Consider the following 19,342-nt stretch of genomic DNA (forward strand, 5'->3'; position numbering starts at 1 on the left):
CTAGGGGGGTAGGGTGAATAGAAGTTTGCTGGAGATATAACACAGATCTTTAGCTGACCTAACAAGGCCACTGCCCACAGATATGATTGTAAACTTCCACCCTGATGACATGTGATCCAAGCTGACCCATGCAAACATATCTGTGGAATGTATTAAAATGTTTATGTAACACTATTAATTGTCTTATACAGTATTGTGACTGTGCATACTATGACAAAAAAAATTAATAAAAGCACCAAATTCAAATATGTATGTAATACTTTTTATTATTTTTCAAGACAAAATGGCTGAGTGAAGAGAATAATGCAGACAACGGCTGAAAATAGAGTGGCATCTCCATAACTGAAAAAAAAAACAACAACAATAAATTCTTTAATTCAAGCAAGAACTTGTAAATGTTGGTCAATGACCTTTGGTCATCATAGAAATTAAGCCATCACACTTCATCAGGAGAGAGAAAACTGAACAGATTTGTTTTGCAGTGACTGTGTTCTGAATGGAACATGCGTGTTTGTAGTCATAATAAATAATGTCAACCAATGCCAAAGGTGAACTTCAAGTTCAGGTTTGAACAAACAGCTTGAGAGTAAATACACAGGATGAAATAAGGTTGAAAACCTATATGTACCTTAGTACCGTCAGCATGGATAACATGTACCAAACTTTTCTTCGCATGAGTTCAGTTATTTAGAATATGCCTTGCATATGAGATGTACCATATTTAAATTATAAAGCACCGTGGATCTTTTGGCAATGAAAAAAAAACAATCTGTAGCAAAAAAAATAAAAAAAAATCTTTCAGATTAATGTTGAATTGATTGCATATGACAAAATGTCCTTTAAAAAAAGCAAAACAGCTGGAATGTTTTTAGGTGGTACATGATCAAAGACAGTAAAAACTTTTCTACCAAGAAAACCCAACAATAGCTTGTATTACTGCATATAAAATGGCAGGAGAGAAAAATATATAAAACAAACTAAAAAGATATGTACAACCACCTGTTTTTACCTCATTGTGGTCACTCCAGCGGGACTGCCTGAAAAGGCCATCATATGACCTCTCACCCTTGGGGAACACCACAACATTTTATTTTTCAGAAATACTTATTTTCAAGCATACAAATTATTCACACTATATTATCCTGCCAAATTAAGAAAATATACGGTGGCAGCTTGTTGGGATTTTTTTTTTCACTACAGAAAAAGGGTACATTGAAACCTTTAAAGAGTACAGGCAAAACAGTTAAAAATACAGGCTCCAACATAAATACTATAAGTGCCTACACTAAGTGAACATTAATTTCAAATACCATTCTAAATACAGGAAAAAAAGTAGACCATAAATGTGTTTTGAACATAGGAACTTACATGAGTGTGCAATTTCCTAAGTATTTTAAGTTCTCTCTATATATTTATATATCATAAATCTCTCCCCAATGCAAATTTTTGTTCAACCTGAAGACTTGTGTATAGTAAAGGCAAAAAACATGAGAGACATTACAGTTCATTACATAGTGATCAAGTCCTGGTGTCTCCAGGACAGAAAAGAGAAACAACAGTAAACAAACAAAATTTAAATAAGGTTCTCCCCTAAAGATATTGATGTTTTACCTTTTTTTAAAAAAAAAAAATCAACAGCACATTTTACTTATCTGTTTAAATCAAATTTGTAGAATTTTTATTTTTCTGTACTGAGCAGTATATTTCTATAGTTTGTAGTATGAAGCAGGATGTTTCTATGGCAGTTCCTGCATTATTACTTCCAAGATCCAAACCAATGTTTAGTTCTCAGAAGGAGACATGGCTGGCAACAGTTTCTAGTTCAACGTTCTTTTTCTTCTTCTTTTTTTCTTTTAATGCAAAGCAATGACACCACACTAATCTGTCAGCATAAGAGCTAGTTTTCCCTTGAGCGTCCGACTGTAAACTGGGAAAATTGAACAGTGCACGTAGGCAGTACCAGACCTGAAATCCGGTACTCATTTTATACTCAACCGACTGTACCTCCGATTAGAGAGACAGATACAGAATCCAAGGCAGAGTGACAAGTGCTATATCATCAACAATGACAGGGAGTGAAGACTAAAAATTAAAAAAAAACAAAACAAAACACACACATGGCTACCACGCGTAGGTCCAGACAAACGAAAAGAAAACTAAATGTGAAAACTTAAAACCTTGTCTGCGAGGGAAAATTTGCTGATTTTTTTCAATATTCTTGTCCTTTGATTTAGAATCACATTTTGGATTTCAGTGTGACTTGTTAAAAAAAATTTGGATCGCTAAACAGTTTCTAAGATCTAATGCGGTGACGGGAAATAACACTACAGCGACATAGATTTTTGAATTGTAGAGACACCTGGTAAACCCACTCCCCACTTACTACCCTGAACATCATCCACCCTTATGCTCTTACACCCACCCAACCCTCACCTGAAAAAATCTGTCTGGCTTACAACAACTAAATCCCACACTGGGGTCTTCAAGTGGCTGTTGGCGGACACCAAAGAAACATTACTCTGTGTTACTTGCAAAAAACACCTGCAAATTGTTTAATTATCAAAGAAAATAAACTCTGAAAAATTAAGAGCTTTATGTTGGTAAAACAACTCGCCAGAGTACCCCCTCAGTACGGTACCAAAAAACATATTCACCTATACCAAAACTCTACACCAAACTCAAGCATGTAACATGCCCGTAAACAGAACTGTAATCTCGAAAAAAAAATCTACAGGAGGCAAGCAGATAAATGATTCACCAGAGATACACGTAATGTTTTTTTTCTTTTTTTCTTTTTGTTTTAGCTGGTTCTCTATGCTCCACTAAGTCAAAAAAAAACACAAGGGTCGTACAGGTGCTTGATGCAAGGACCTGCTTATTTCATATGTGCACAAAATGTTGTGTAATCTTTTATAGCTGAAACTCCGAGCTTATAGCAAAAAGGAGGATTAACTAATGCAGGTAAAATATCCAAGGCACTCGTTGTTGTCATTTCACACCATATTGTTAATTTCACTGCTGTTTGTAAAAGAAATATTTAATGGCGCCAGTGCCTAGCATTTCATAGGCGGCCTAATTCTCTCTATATATATTTATCATATCTAAATGTTGCATGGAAAATCTTTCACAAAGATCAGTTTTTAAGTGTGACCCTGCTTGTCTTGATGTTTTGATTATATGACACTGCCCACTATGTTTGAACTCAAAACTGTACATGATATGTAAAACAGTATGTACTGTATGCAGCATGGGTTTTAATAAGTCTTTTTTTTTATGTTGAAGAAATCAAAAGTATAAACAGCAACACATGTACAACCAAACCCACCAGCTGAGGACAATTTTCTCTCTAGGTAGCCAAAACACACAGAGCATGCTGTCCAGTTACAAAAAATACAAAACGTGTAAATTATTGCACAATAGAAAGGCTCAAAAAGTTTTAAGTGTGATGCAATAGTATTGCCCCGGTAATGGATCATGCATCTAGCTTCTTCCAGTCGGGATGAAAACAGGGCTGTACTGTGTACTGGTGTCTAACCCTGTTGTCCTTTCCCCTTACTTATTGGCTAGTTAGCCAGGGTTGCTTTTTAGCCAGAGGAGCTGAGAGAGAGCAACCAGCATGCTGCTCTTTGCCTACTCAGTCTTAATGTCATTAGCCAGAGGGCGGTCGCTGTGCCACTTTTTCATGTGTTTCTCCAGAGTGCTGTATACACTAAAAGGCATGTGGCAGATTTCACATTTGTACACGTCCTTGCCCATCTGTCCATGGGTCTTCATGTGACGGGTGAGCTTTGAGCTCTGAGCGCATGCATAGCTGCACAGCTCGCATTTGTAGGGCCGCTCTCCAGTATGACTGCGTCGGTGCACAGTCAAGTTGCTGCAGTTCTTAAACACCTTGCCACAATATTCACAGGTGTCACTGCGGCGACCATCCTTCGAGCTCGGCCTGCCATTGCCGCTGACACCGTGGGGAGTGCTGGCCCCGCTGCCGGTGCCGCTCCGTACTGATGCGGCACGTTCCCCATCGAGTTCACCGGGTGGAGTAGAGAAGCGCAAGCTGCCGTTTTCTGAAGAGTGCTCAGATGAAGAGGCAAAGGGTGATTGTCTGGAGTCCCCACCTGTGAAGCTGATGAAGGGGTCCTTGAGTTGCCGGGAGGCAGCGTAGCCAGCAAGCCACTGAGAGTAGACGTTCTCTGTGTTTGGGATTGTGGGAGTGGGAGGGTCAAGGTCTTTCTCTACCTTGATGCGCTTGGACAGGGGACTGAGGGAACCAGGACTGACCCCTCCACCCAACAGCTTCCTGGACAGGTTGTCATTAGATAGAGGTCTCAAGCCATTGATAGTAGTAGTGGTTCCATCATCTGCCCGGTCTGACTCCATGGCTGAGTTTTCATCAATAGGCTCCCTGGATAAGCTCCGGCGATGTGGGTGCAGAGCCTCGCTGTTCTGGTGATGGCGAGCCCCTTCAAGCCTCAAGCTAAATCGGTAGTCATTCCTTCCCTCTTCTTCTACTCCAGGCTTTCTCTCAATTTCCTCCTCCTCCCCCTCCTCCTCTTCTTCCTCCTCCTCCTCTTCTTCTTCTTCTTCTTCTTCCTCTTCCTCATCATCTTCCTCTTCCTCCTCCTCCTCTCCATTTTCAGGCAGAAGGCCATTGTTCTCACTTTTGAACTTTGCCACCACTGACTTGAGTGCATCTGTGGCACTGCCCATCAGCTCACTCGTACCAGGTTCAGGTGAGCTAGCAGTTGAAAGACCATCATCTGACTTGGCATTAAGCAGTGAAGACTTACTCTGACAATGTGTCTTCATGTGACGTTTTAGTTTGCTAGCCTGTGTGCAGGCATGGTTACAGAGGTGACACTTAAATGGCTTTTCCCCTGTATGGCTACGCCGGTGAACAATAAGGTTGCTCTGGAATTTGAAGGTCTTCCCGCAGAACTCACAAGATTTTGCTTTGAGAGGGGTGGTCGATTGGACTGCATTTGTTACAGGATTAGGTGTGGAACGTGAGCCAGAAGGTGACTGAGAGGTGGAGAGGGGAGGTGTTGCTGAAAATGGAGGCTTAGAACCTGGCTGGAAAGGCTGCAGCAGCCGTTGCATAGGGTTGGGTCTGTTAGGGGAAAGAGGCGGAGAACCTCCTGTGGCATTTCCGGCCAGCTCACGTAGACGTCTAGAAAAGTCCATGGTCTGAGGGGCTTCTAATGGCACAGAGTTCAGCCTCATCACCCGGTCAAAAGCACTGGGATGGTGTGTTGCCAAGGCTAAGTCATCAGGGCTGAGGTGATGGCGCGGTGGTGGGCTGAATAGCGGTGGCGTTCGGGGATAGCGGCCCTCACGAGGCGTGGACGCTGAATCCCGACCAGACCCAGAACCCGGCATTCTCAGGAGGCTGTAAGGGCTGCCATCAGCCAAGTGTACAGCATGAAGAGGGGGCTGGGAGGAATTACAGTCACCCCCCATTCCGGGAGCTGCAGCCACACGAGGGGTGAGGGGGCTGCCGGGCTCGCTCTCCAGATAGATACGGAAGCCATGGGTGTTCTGGGCATGCTGGAGCAGGAACCAGGCACTGGTGAAAGGCTGTTTGCATGTGGTGCAGGTGTAACTGCTGGGCTCATCTTTATCTGACAAAAAGAAACACACAGAGAGAAAATAAATGTAAACTGGGAGATTCAAACTATAAAAAGAACATTAGTAATTTTATTAACACCATATATTATTATAAAAGGAAACATGATGCTTAAATAATGCAAGTAGGGTTTTAAAATAGGTAAAGTAATTATCAAAAACCAAGAGAATATAGACTAATTTGACAACAGCCTATAAAATATCTGCGATCACTTCTGACCAGAACTATTATGATTAGATGAAGGTATTGAATAACATTTTTAAAAAAAAATTTACAATTGCACTCTATTTAAACAGAGCAAATTATTCGTCTTAGTAAAATTGTTATTGCTCAATATCACAGCTATAAAATGTGAAAACTGTGTGTGTGTGTGTGTGTGTGTGTGTGTGTGTGTGTGTGTGTGTGTGTGTGTGTGTGTGTGTGTGTGTGTGTGTGTGTAGGTGTGTGTGTGAATTTAGATTTAACACTTAACAGAGCAACAAACACACAAATTACACGGGAAGAAGGCATAGGAATATTTAAAACAATAATTGACTTTCAATAGCACTTGCACACTGACCTGAGATTTGCCTGACAATGCACGCCTAATCTCGTTAAAAACACTCATCTCCCCTCCAAAGCCTTGTTTACAGAATTAGCAGGGCTAAAGTGGGACATGTATCTGATGCTGCATATTAACACTGAATACAAATAAGAGGTCACATGTTAATAAATTGTACCAGCGTTTATCACAAAAAACACACATTCACAGGAAAAAAAGAAGCGAAGAGGAAAATTGGGTATGTGTGTTTGTGTGTGGGTGGGGAGGCTCCAATGAAAATGCATTTCATGCATTACTTTTCTATTTCTGATATTTCATGCTTTATGGATTTATTTAAATCCTCTCAGGTGAATAGAAAAGGAGAAGAAGGAGAAAGAAGAAGTGAGAGATATGCAAAATAAGAAGCATCCGCCACTTGCAAATGTGCTCCCTCTTTCATCTTTGGGGTTTCTTATCATTTCTTCCCTTTTTTCTTCTTTCACTTGAGGGCATTTTTCTGAAGTCATTTGCCAATGCTGAACCCAAACCATGGCCATACTGTGTTTGAAGAGGGAAAACAAGGGAGAGAGGATGATAGGCTATGTGTGCCTGATTGAAACTATGGGTGATCCCTAAGATGGTGGATGGACAGTTTTGCATGTTTTAAGCCTTCTACTGTTGAAGAAAAAGGGTGAGAGGGGCCAGAAAAATATAGTGACAGTCTAAAAGAAAGAGGAGGGATGTGGTGGATGAGCAACATAGGGAACGGATTGGTGTTTTTTGGTTTGTATCTCTATCTTATGTGTCCAGAGTCAATGTGGCCCCCTCCGAACAATCTCACTTAAAGACCAGGACACAGCTAAAATGTGCACCCAATCAAACCTCCACACAAACCTTTTTCTCTTGACTGAAAAGAGTTGGAAGGGGGTATACTGGTAAATTATGGATCATTACAATCTGCAAAAATTACAGTTAATTGCTGCCACCTGCAAGGGGCTTTGACCCACTATGGAATTTTTCCATCATAAAAAAGCCATTTGCCCATACACATTTTTTTCTCCCTCTCTCATAAGCACAAATAAAATGTGCCCATTACATTAACTGCTATATGTATGTTTCCTTATTATGTGTGTGTTTTTATGGCTTTAAGTAGAAAGCCCCGTGTCACTTGTAAAACAGTTGCAATAACCTGGCCTCTCCCGTTCACTTTGCTTTGATTCAGTCTACACGCTTCCTCATCCCCGTCTTAATGTGCGAGCACACAGTATATATGCATGAGGGGGGAAAATAGATTAATTTTTTTTGTTATTGTGAAGGACAAGAAAAAAGGAGGGGCTGGCTGGAATGTGAGACGTCCATGTTTTTAGAGGAAAGTGAGCACTAAAGGATCATGGAAGGAGGCAGGGGGAAGGAAGGGAGCAAAGGAGAGAAGTGTGGCGTGAAGGAGACATTCCTAATGACAACCCACCATATTTCTGAAGGACACAAGAGCCACAAGAATGCACTTCAAAGCCAGTACTCAATTCATTTTCTTATGCATCAAAACCAGCATGTCTTGTGCTATGCAATCACTACTCCATCTATAGACATTTGACAAACTGTGTTCATGCCACAAGCAGTGATGATAATTGTTATTCCCATCCGAGCAGTGGACACATTGATGGGCATCAACAAGCCAGACCAACACATGCCCAGATTTACAACAATGGCAGAGGAGATATCTAAATAAGCCCACTATTGTCCTTAATAGCTGTCCTCAAAGGGATGGAAGGACAGCTTTTCAAAAGGATAAAAGACATTCTGACGAGGCGTTTGATGGCCTTGAAGGGTTTTTTTTTTCCTTTTTCTGCTTGTATGGAGAAGCACGAAACTGTGCGAGGGAGGAAGGATGATCTTATAAATGAGTCTGTCCTCTAATAGAATAAAGGAAAGCTCTCCCTCGCTTTCTCAGTCCGTTTCTCTTCTTCTAGTAACTTTAAGTCTGTGATGAGTTAGGGCTGGAGAGCAGAAGAGCAAGAGAGCTGGAGCTAATGCTGAATCTACACGTCCCTTTGAAATAGGATCAGCAGAGAGGAGAAACCACACTGACAACCCCTTAGCTGCCATTTCATGGCAGAGGCTGAAAGAAGAGACTGTGAAGGAAAGAGGAGACAGAAAGAATATAGAAGAAGTGAGAAAGGGCAGGTGGTTTGGGAGCAAAAAGTTAGAAGGATGACAGAGAAAAGAAAAATAGAAAGTAGAAGATACACAGTCAAAGGAATGAAATGGGAGGTTAACAATTCCTTCAAAGCCTTTCGAAGCATTGCAACACAAAGCAGCGGGAGGCTATTATTGTGATATTAATGGACATTGCACTGATATCAGAGAGAAATGATTTGATCTAGGGGTAGGCCTGTTGCAAGGACAGAAGAGAAATTATGATAAGTCAAAGAGAAGATAAGGTAGCCTCGCAGCAACACTCACAAAACATCGTAGCCAACAATTTTGACCAAAGTCATACAGAATCCTGAAATTCTAGGCAACTGAGGAACACATTGCTTGTGCATATTCCTCTATCGTTAATGGCCCATTTCCCATAATTAGTCTTACTTGCACTCTCTCAACAACATGTACTTACACAAAGAGTAGCTATACCACCCTGTTCCACGTTGTCCCATAAGCCCAAACACTGGCAAAACCACAACAAAATCAAGTAACAGACACAAAGACAACCCATTGACCAAGTGCTGGCAAGTTAAAGATGCACTGACACAAAAATGTCAACAGCTTTCTCTTCCTCACCCACCACTCACAGATGTATTGTTTACAACTATTTAGCCATACAATAAAAAGTTAGCAGACTTACCATGCCCTCCATTTTTATTTTTATTTTTGTCCTTGACCAGTTGCGATAGTGGGCTGAGCCTGTCCTGGTGTGACCATGCAGCTTTCACTGATATTGGTCATTTAGCTAATGGAGGAATGGGCTAACAGGATTAGCTTGCTTGGCTTCCAAAGGAGGAGGAAGCCACAGAGACAGAAGACACGAGGGACACAGTGTGTCACTGCCATTTCTCAAAGTTATCAGTCGCTATGGCTCGAGAGAGCACTCACACACACCTGAAAAGTGATTATGCTAATAGAAGGTCTTTGCCAATATTCATAAGTGTTTATAGGTGTTGGAGTGAGTGCCTCGGGAAGACAGAGGGTTGTCAATACAGTGCCTCTTAAGAGTGCCTCGGCCGTAACTCCTGTTAATGTGATTACCACTCTGTTTATGTCATTAGGGTATTCACAGTCAGGGACTGGACAGGGGTGAAGGGTGAAGCAGGAAAGGAGAGGTTGAGGAAAAAGATGGGGGAGTAACAGAAGCTCACAATAGGGGCCTTCTTGGTTTACATGACTTTCAGCTCAGTTAACAACAGAACTGTAATTTTTCATTAGCAGCTTTAGAGACTAAGAGAAGGATCTGTCATATGCCTCATACATGTTATCACCTTAACGTTTTTTCTCTGTCTCTGCTTTTTTTTCTTTGTGTGTGTGTCTGAAACCTGATAGAGCAAATGGACTGGCCTTGACCTTCTTTCTTACTTCTACGTCTCGATCTGTTTGTCTGTGTTTCTCTGCCACAGCCACATACACCCAGCTCTTTGTCCCAGCCAGGCTCGTTATGGTGCGCTAAGCCACTGGCCACAGACAAAAGGCTTGTTTGACAAACACTTGTTCCTGAGACAAAGCCGGATGCAGGAAATACAGTTTACTAAACAGAAAACCAGCCAACACTGACTGGTGTTGGAGTCACACATTATACAGTATGGGGAAGCTGACCACTACTCACTACATAAGGCACAAATGTAGGGAAAGTGAAAAGGAGACACACAATGAGGGGGGGGGGGGGGGGGGGGAAGAATGGAGAGCTAAAACAGAAAGGAACGGGGAAAGACAGAGGTAGACTAGGAGAAGAAAAGCAGCTGGCATGAGCAAGACAGGGGAGGGGGTGCAGATCTCCAGATAAAGATGCATGGTGGTCTTTGAAGGCCTGTGCCAGTATAAAGTAAGCTGCTGGCTGTAGCTTTGTTCCCAATCAGACTTTTACACTTCTTACCTTTCCTTTCTCCTTCTCATGAAAGGTGATAAGAGCAACAGTTGAGCTCGGGAGTTTTTTCTGAGCCACTAAGAAACCACAGATGGCACCCACACAGAGGCCAATGAATGAATGCGCCATACACAGTAGACAAATGTGTGTTCTCGTATAATTTCGTACTTTCTTTTTGTAATCAGCACGCACACTCACTGTTAGAATGACTACATGACTGTTTCCTGTAGTATCCATGCATTCATGTCTGTGTATTTGCATTCAACACACTTGCCAGAATAATTTTAAATTTGCATCACTCTACGCTGTCTGTTTCCCAGCATAACCTTAGTCTTTTTGATCTTTTCTCAGTTGAACTGTGTTTGAACTGACCATCCATCTACCCATTCATCCATCTCTCTTTCACTCCATCTATCATTCTCTCCATCCATTCATCCACTCCGACTAAGCGCAGCTGGACAGCTTCGTGTTTGGGTGCGGCTCGGGTCCGGCAGACCTTATAATAGGCAGGGCCAGCCGTGTCTCTGATGCAGATCATTATTTGCTCTCTGCTTACCAGTGACAGTGGGAGGCCGCGCACTATTGTTTCTCATCCTAGCTCTAATAGTACAGTGAAAAGACCTCTGGGCTTCTAAGCTTAACCAGTCTAATTAAATGGACCGTCGCTTATGTAAGCATCCGCAGAGATTATTTATTGAGTTGGGATCCGTTTCACAGGATCAAACCACCGTCAACAAAAGCCAATGCTCAGTGGAGAAGGTATTAAATAAAGGACGGGAATCAAAGAAACTGCAAACTGCCAAGTGTCAGTTTAAGCACACATATCCAGGTACATAAGAAGACTTAATCAAGCAGGAGTATTTTTGGACTCGGGCAATATCCCAGATGGGTGAGAAGTCTCTGAGCACTTCAGAGGGGAAATGTGAAAAGTGTTCTGTCAAAGAAAAGATATGTCTCAATAAATTGCAGCTTAGGGGGAGGATAGCAGAATAAAATAGGCTAACAAAGAGCATAACACAATATATTAGAAATCAGTGGAATACAAAAGATTATTGTAAATACACGAACATTTTTGGGTTATACAACCTTCAACATTCACATGAGCGCATCTCTGTCATTTCTTACAAGCATCATGTGTGTTTCAAGTGCAATGTCAAGATAGCCTTCGTATAACATGAGGCCAGAGCCTGAGCTTCACTATCTCTGCAAAGCTCAGCTTATGACAGGCTGCCGTCCCTGCAGAAAGGATGGAAGGGGACCAGTGAGGTCGACTAGCTGCACATTTCTGCATAAATCTCTAGATAGATAGCATCAGGAGAAGAGAAACAGGGGAAGGAGGCAGGCAAGCAGCAAAGGATGATAAGGCCCCCGGGGCAGGGCATTCAACACTGTCAAAACTGTTTCGTCTCCGGCTATTGGATGAGTGGAGCGCGTTATGAGCCTGCATACCATTTGCCAGGACGCGATACGGCTTCACCGGAGCATACAGGCCCCTGTGTCTGACCTCCCCCCCACTACATGTCTTCACAGACATGTAGGAAGATGGACAAAACATCACAAATGCCACATGGAAGCAATTCTGAAGATCTAATGTATGCATACTGAAGTCACGTTACCAAAGAGCTTACAGAAAAGCTCTGATAAACAGAGCTATTGACTACTCTGAGCAATAAGAAGGCAGTTTAAAATTTGGAAACACAAAGTGCAGACCTGAAAAACTGTCTTACTTTAAATAAAGCCTCATATTTGTGTCTTTATGTGCTTTTGCTTCATTTGCTTCTGGGCAGAGCACAGAATGAGCCAGGCTGCAACATCCTTGTATCGTTTATGAAATAGAAATTGTTTAAAGCCAGTTAAGCAGTCTCCTATCTACCTATAAAGATACTGAAATCCATAGTAGCTTTAAGAACAGGATGCTCTCTTGCAATAAACACTCATGTTGAATTTCATGGTATTTTATCGTTTGCCTCTATTCCTCTGGAATAGGGACTAGGTTAAGTGAAATGTGTGGATGTATGAGGCAAGATCTGCATTCACTACCATGTACTCCTAGATGGACTTGCACAAACAGCCAAACATAAATAATAAATTAAAAGTCGGGGTAAAACACAAAGCAGATGAAAAATAAACACGAAGTTGGTCTAAGTTTAAGAAGAAGAGAAGTTAAAGAGACTTTCTCTCATCTACAGGCACGGACCTGTAGTCTGTGCATCTCTGGACATCCAAACAGATAAAAACAGCTTCACACACTGTAACACACATACACACAGTGTATCTGTCTGGACTGAGTAAACACTTAAGCCTGTCTAAGGTTGAAGTCATTCCCTTTTTGTCCCTGATGCAGCCTGCATGCTCCTCTTTCCATCACGTTATTTTCTTAACACGCTCTGATGACAGCACTGAAAGAGGTCAGAGCAGGTCTTTCTCTCGCAATCACACACACTCTGTAACCCACCCATAGCTTCTCCCTTGCCCCTTTCAATGCATCTATTAGCTTTTACCTTTGGCCTATATCACACACAGATACTGTAACTCACACACAAGCAAAAAAAATTTCTCTAAATCCTTCTTTTCTTAAACCCCAAGGGACTCTTCACTTATAAACACCTGTGTCTCAAAATACTTCTCATTTTCTTCTCGCATGTATTTTGTGCCAGGTATATCTCAAAATGTATCCGTTCGGCCAGCGTGTGCAAATTTTTTTGACTCTCTGTTACTTTTACTTGACACAAATGAGAAGGATAAACTCTTTGCACTAATACTTCTGTAAAAAAAAAAAATCAGCACTGAAGGTGCATTTGTTTGATGGTCTTTGTGGTGGTTTTAGGCTTCAGATGCACTTGGATCAACAGTAATCTATACCAGTACTATATTTTCTTTGCCTTGTGCAAAAGTGGACAGCTTTTAGAAAACACAAAGTTTTGCCTGATGTTGACCTGAGTTGTTTGTTCATAAACACGCTCACAGTAGCCCCAGAAGCTCTCAGGCATGGGTCATCATTTGGATATCAGTGAACAAGGGCTGTTTTAAACATGCAGTTATTTTTCACCCTGTCCTACCACCTCAGGGTGAGAGGACCAGGGCATGTGAGCTTGGGCCAAGCATAGCAGCTCGTTATGCATAGGAGCCTCAAGGCATTGTGGAGGGACATGGCACTTTAAAACAAGAGGGCCAGTGTGTTGGAGTGTCCCGTGGCCTGGAGCTGTGGAGGCTGAGGGTTTAACACGCGTCCCATCTGGTGTGTGTGACTGTGCACACGGTGGTCGAGTGGTTAAGGAAGCATCAATAGCCAGACTCTTTAGATCAAGGGGTGTCTCAGGGTCAGATCTAGCTCACAAATCCATTTTCCTTAGGAAAAAGACACAGTTTAAGTTACAGAATTATTTGATCATTATATTCTGTGATTTTCTTTTTTAATCTTAGCACTTATTTTACCAAGAAGAGCACACTGGAATTGAAGCTTAGGACATGAAGTTCTCTGATCCCATAATAAGGACACAGGCCCTAACAGTGAGACCTCAGTGCCCCAACCAACCACCATCCATTCTTCCAAGCCTCCATTCCCCATTACATTATTAATTCATCAAGGAGAAAACTGTGTTGGGCCATTGCTCTGCCCAGGCGCTTTCCAAATCTTGATTAAAATTGCAAAATGGCCTCCTGTTCAGCTCTAAATTCAGCCCCTTACTACAGAAGCAGGGAGAGACATAAGAGAGCGAAGAAGTGGTCAGAGATCCAAAGTGACCTATATATATTTCTTTTTGGGCTCCTTTTCTAGACCTTTACAGCAGGATTGCTCTCACTGTAGTTATTGCAGCTTTATTTGTACATGGTTACCATGTTATTACCATGTTATTACCAAGTTGTAATATGAAGTGTTACGAGAGGTTAATGCCAAAAAGTCACATAACATTTGTTGATTTGTTTTTTATTTATTCATTGTTATTTGGTCTAATGCCTTAAAATAATTTGCCAAATCAGTGATTTGAAGTTTGATTGCACTTCATGCTAAATTATATTTTTTCTCAGCAACACAACTTGGAGGAGAGAAGACTGAGCAGGTTTAAGGCATTCAGTTCATGTACATGTAACGTTTACCATCGATAACAGTCTGTAAGATGGATGGGCCATATGCTTGGCAATAGCAGGCCATGCTTCACACAATTCTTCATCTTCGAGTCTCGCCGTACCAGATTCCTGCCTACTAATTGAAGACATGTGGTCTGATCAGCCACTATAGCAAAGAATGGAAGATAATGGGCCAAACAGTACAGAATGGGACTTACAGATCAGAACGCCAACACCCATAACCAATATTGCTATTGAAGACCAATTTAGCATATATATCAGTGATGGCTTCAGTTTGGCTGCACTGCATGTGCTTTTAAAAGCATGCTTAACACAGGTACAAGTTTTTTGTATTTGTTTTTGTTTTTTCAGCTGTCTTTTCAGTTACGTGCACACTCACACCATCTACCATCACGTGGATCTTTCTGCATATTCTCCCCGGAGGTGTGTCAGATCCTTGCATAGGTCCAAGCTGTAGTGAGCGTGATATTAATTAAGGTAGCCAACCTGTAGGTTCCTTTGTGCCCAGCTGTAAAGCATAAATCAGGCTTTTAACGAGGCTAGGGCCGTAAGATCTCAAACCGTGCTGGAATGTTACCTGTACAGCCATGCCAAAAATCTGTCTGGGTCTAGGGTTCCTATAGATTACTATGTTTATAAGGGGGACTATAGCAACCTACCCTGAGGATGGAAAGAGGGAGAGCAAAGCAGAGGAGCAAAAAGGGAGGGTGGCAAAAGGGGGAAAAGAACTGTTTCTATGAAGTCATCAGCTTTAAGTAAACATGTTGTGTTGGTGGGCAAGTGTGCAAAACATTAATTTACTGTTTTTACAAAGGCTGCGTAAAACCAAAGGTAACCAAGATAAAATAATCCAAGGCAGACTGAGCACATCAGAGAGATAATAGTAGTAACAAGTCCAAATTTCAGCAAGAATAATCTCCAAATAAGCAATCGTATTTTACTTTAAATCTAGTAAAAGATGTCTTCGAAAAATACCAAAATGAGCTTTTACTTCTCAAAAAGAGTTGATAAGCAGGACAGGTGAAGAAAGCCTGTGTGCATTTAGTGACAGAAGGATTTATTCACAAACAGCTGCAGAACAGGACACATGCATGTACAGCTAGCTGGCAGGGAGGCAGGCTGGTTGAGTCCACCTCAAAGCCATTATTTCTTTACAGAAAGGGCCAATGAGCTGAGACATTCCTCAACAGGCAGTGGCAAGACATATTCAAAAAAAAACATAGGAAATATACAAACTCATATACTTGCTGTATGCACACTGCAGAAGCAATGCATTGAACTGTGCTTTCAGGTTATTTTCACATGTATTAGACAGTACAGAAGCACTTCACAGTGCAATGCCTACAATAGAAAGACTTCTTGTAAACATTATATAAATGCATGTGGAAATGCAGACATTTGGATTAATGGCTGATCAGGGGATAGATAGAACTGGCTCCTCAGACTGCACTCTGCAGCACCACCTGAGATTTATGGGCCAGATGTTTGTGCCATTGCTTCTCTAACAGACTATAAAACTTCATTTACAGAAGTTACTACTTGAGTAAAGCATCGCCGGCCAGTTAAAAAATTTGCTATGCTGATACAAACGTCAACTTCAAACAAGTCTTCCTTCCACAGCTTCTTCCGCATGCTACTCATACAATCGCAGAATTTTTTTCTCAATTCTCAGATTCCCGAGATCCACCTTGTCATTTTGAGAAATCATGACAACTGACACAAGGGTCAGCAGACTGGTTGTGTTTCATTCTGAAAAATTAACTTTGTTTGCAGAAGGTTAACCTGCATAGCTCCTCATTCCATACATTTCTAGCTGATATAGTGTAGGCCTATAGAAAATAAAGCCAAGGTGGCTGAGAATGCTTTGCAGATGACCCAAATGCTATCTCATGTACCTTTGACACCGCTGTATAGATATATAAAGACATAAAAAGATATGTTTGCTCATAAAACACATGCCCTTTATTGCTCTCCCCCAGTTTCATCACCTCTACAGTACATGGAGGGGTAGCTGATGAAAAGAGGAATTAAAGGCAATGAGAGAACAAGGATATTATCAGGAGAGGAAGGGGTGTAGTTGAAGGGTGTCAAGAAAGGCATAAAGAGCTGCAAAGAAGAGAAGAATGGAAAAACAAAAGAGTGGTGGACAGCTTTACACTGCAGCACCCCATTCTAGATTACATTAGTGGCAGCTGCTTCCTTTGTGTGGTTTTATGGCCTAGTCCCAAGAAAAAGCTGCTAAAATTTCATTTAATCTGCAGCACAAACTCAAGTGTCTGTCAGCCACTCAAACAAGGGGTCCTAAAAGCACCATGCTCTCATATAACTCCGGCAAAATAACGCTAATAATATCTCTCTCCGTAGCCATACAGGCAGACATTTTGTGTAACCAAAGAGGGCCTGCGTGTGCTGCCCGTGCATGGGAAACTGGCCCACTCTTTCAGTCCAGGGGCAGGCCTTTAATGGTGGGTGAGGGAGCCAGACAACATCCCCCCCCCCCCCCTTTATCTTCACCTCCTGTTCATCCTTCCAAAGTCATTAGCTTATGTTAATCACTTAAACTACCAGGAATGACCCCCCAATTTCATTTATACTTAACAGCTTTCATACTCAACAGCAGATGATGACACAGCTGCTACAACCGATTTATTTAGGTAAAATAACTGTACAGACAAGGCTGAATTTTTCGTTAATTTAAATTTGCTTCTCATCAAACGTGTGTTATATTCTGTGAGAATAAAAAAAATCATATTTTTGTAACTTAGCTTAGCTAATTTTTTTTATTTATTTTTTTTACCATAGCTGTATTATGTAAGGAGAAAGGCTTCTGAATAACTTACGGCAAAAGTTGTCCAATGTCTAAAATAATTAAAATCATGGCTAAAGGAGTTATGACAAATGAAGAGAAATGTGCAAATCCAAATCCAGCGTTATCTATATTTCAGTTATCTCAATATCCTGCTCAAAAAGATCCACAAACCAAATATTTTATTAGCTGTGCTGGCCGGACGCGAGGATGGAGCTTTGACGGCAGTGCTAACTGACAGAATGCAGCAGCACAGGCAGCGGTTAGAGGCAGCTTCCTTCCTGAGCTTTGGGATCACAAAGCGACATGTCCACATGTATATCTTGCCATGTGACACCGCTGCTGAAGCTTAAGGCAAAAAAAAAAACAGAGAGAGAGAGGGAGGGAAGGAGGGAGGGAGGGAGAGGATGAGGAGGAGTTCCCTCCAAGATAAAAAGATTGCAACATTGAAGAGAACTACGAAGATCAGGGAGAAAGAGGTAACTGAGAGGAAAAAAGAAAATACCAAAGTACCAAGCGTACTGGAGATGGAGTACTCCTCTCCATCTGTTTAAATGAGGTGGCTCTCAGTCTCACTTGCACATTGCTCATCCACTCAGGTTTGACTTAGGCTTAAGAGACTGACATCACTGTGTGAGGATAATAACAATGAAGTATGGCCTCCATATAGACGGAAAGAGCTGTCAATCTTTCTCCTCATTTGACTGGACAGGCATGTGTTTATTTTCACCGTCATCTCATGGACTTCCTAGAATTACTGTAAAGCTTAGGATGTTTTTGGTATTTGTTAAGCTTGATTGAGTTTGAGGAAACTTTTCAAAACAAGTACACGCCCCAGTTTATCCTTCAAGCTGGGCTCTTCCAGCTGCCTGGGAGCTTTATGGTCCTGCGCAGTATCTTTGCTGTTCTTAGGACTCTCTCTTCTGGACAGAGATAGATAGATAGATAGATAGATAGATAGATAGATAGATAGATAGATAGATAGATAGATAGATAGATAGATAGATAGATAGATAGATAGATAGATAGATAGATAGATAGATAGATAGATAGATAGATAGATAGATAGATAGATAGATAGATAGATATGAGCAAGATTTGCAATTATCTTCTCATCTTAGTTTCTCCAAGAAAGCTGTAAATATATTTTCTTTAAGCCCATGCATCCTCTACTGAGACTGCTCAGTTAATCAAAGTGACATTAAGCAGGAAGTTGTGCGCTCAAGACTGATTGCTGAATTTAACATTATTTGCTTGGCCAAGGCTACAAAAGCACTCTGAAACCACTGACAGCAATTTAATTCATATGCTGGCTCAAAAAATATGTTAATGGACATTCAGTCTTACCTTTTCAACTTAAAGCAGTATTTACAGAAACCAAGTAAAATGAGAGAGAAAGAGAAAAGAAAGCTACACCGACACAAATGAGTGTTAATGAAGACATAGTAAAGCTGTGGGGGGGGAGGCGGAAGAGATCGGCGAGGGCAAATTAACCTTTTTAATTGGAGAGTGGTAGCCCTCTTTGGACCCTGCAGTTGGATCCAGAGTGCTGACAGATGATGAGAGGGAAATGGCAGGCCTATTACAGGCAATCTGGCCCTGCAACTTGGCAGACCAATGCAGTACCAGAGCCTGGGGAGAACAGGGCATGTCCAGCACAGAAAGCACTGCCAGACCGTTCACCAGCAGAGAAGGGCTTGCCTCAATAAAGGTATAAAAAGGGAATAGTTATCTTGGCACTTTGAGCTGTGGGGCAAAAGGTTGTCATAAGGGAATCTAGTTTCTTGTCTGATAACAAAATACTACCTGGTCAAGAAAACGGAGAAGGGCTTTGCTTTAATGAAAGAGAACCAGTTTGACAGGTCTCAGAGAAGAGAAGGGCCTGAGTCGGAGGCGTGTGTGTGTGTTTGTGTGTGTGGTGGAGGGTGTAAAAAAATGCACACTGAAAAATTCACACAACATTTGTGTTCGCCTGACTTTGTTCTCGTGCACACAAATTTTCAAACCCACTACTTCTGTCCTGTGTTCACATAGGAGCCAGATGCAAGAGAAAAACATCAGCGAGGATAACTTCCTGACTGTCTGTGTGTCTGGATGCGAGAAGCATGTTTATGTCTGGGGATACAAGGAAAACAAACATCAAGGTCAGAGAAGCTGGAGTCTGTCCAAGCAATAGATAGCCCCTTCTTAACAGGGCTGAAGGCTTGCTTTAACATACACCCCCAGGGA

At 41.7% G+C, this 19,342-nt stretch overlaps 1 protein-coding gene across 1 annotated transcript in view; it reads right to left on the reverse strand.

Annotated features, from left to right (window-relative positions):
- Positions 1-300: 300 nt before the first annotated feature.
- LOC308395461 (B-cell lymphoma/leukemia 11A-like) overlaps positions 301-19,342 on the reverse strand; it is a 32,984-nt gene continuing 13,942 nt past the window's right edge. Inside the window, exon 3 of the mRNA XM_080880340.1 lies at positions 301-5,618. Coding sequence (XP_080736466.1) covers positions 3,631-5,618 — 1,988 coding nt within the window. The 3' untranslated portion in view covers positions 301-3,630. The remainder of the gene's footprint in view (positions 5,619-19,342) is intronic.

Source organism: Rhamphochromis sp. 'chilingali' (assembly GCF_963969265.1).
Source record: "Rhamphochromis sp. 'chilingali' genome assembly, chromosome: 4".
Classification (NCBI taxonomy): domain Eukaryota; kingdom Metazoa; phylum Chordata; class Actinopteri; order Cichliformes; family Cichlidae; genus Rhamphochromis; species Rhamphochromis sp. 'chilingali'.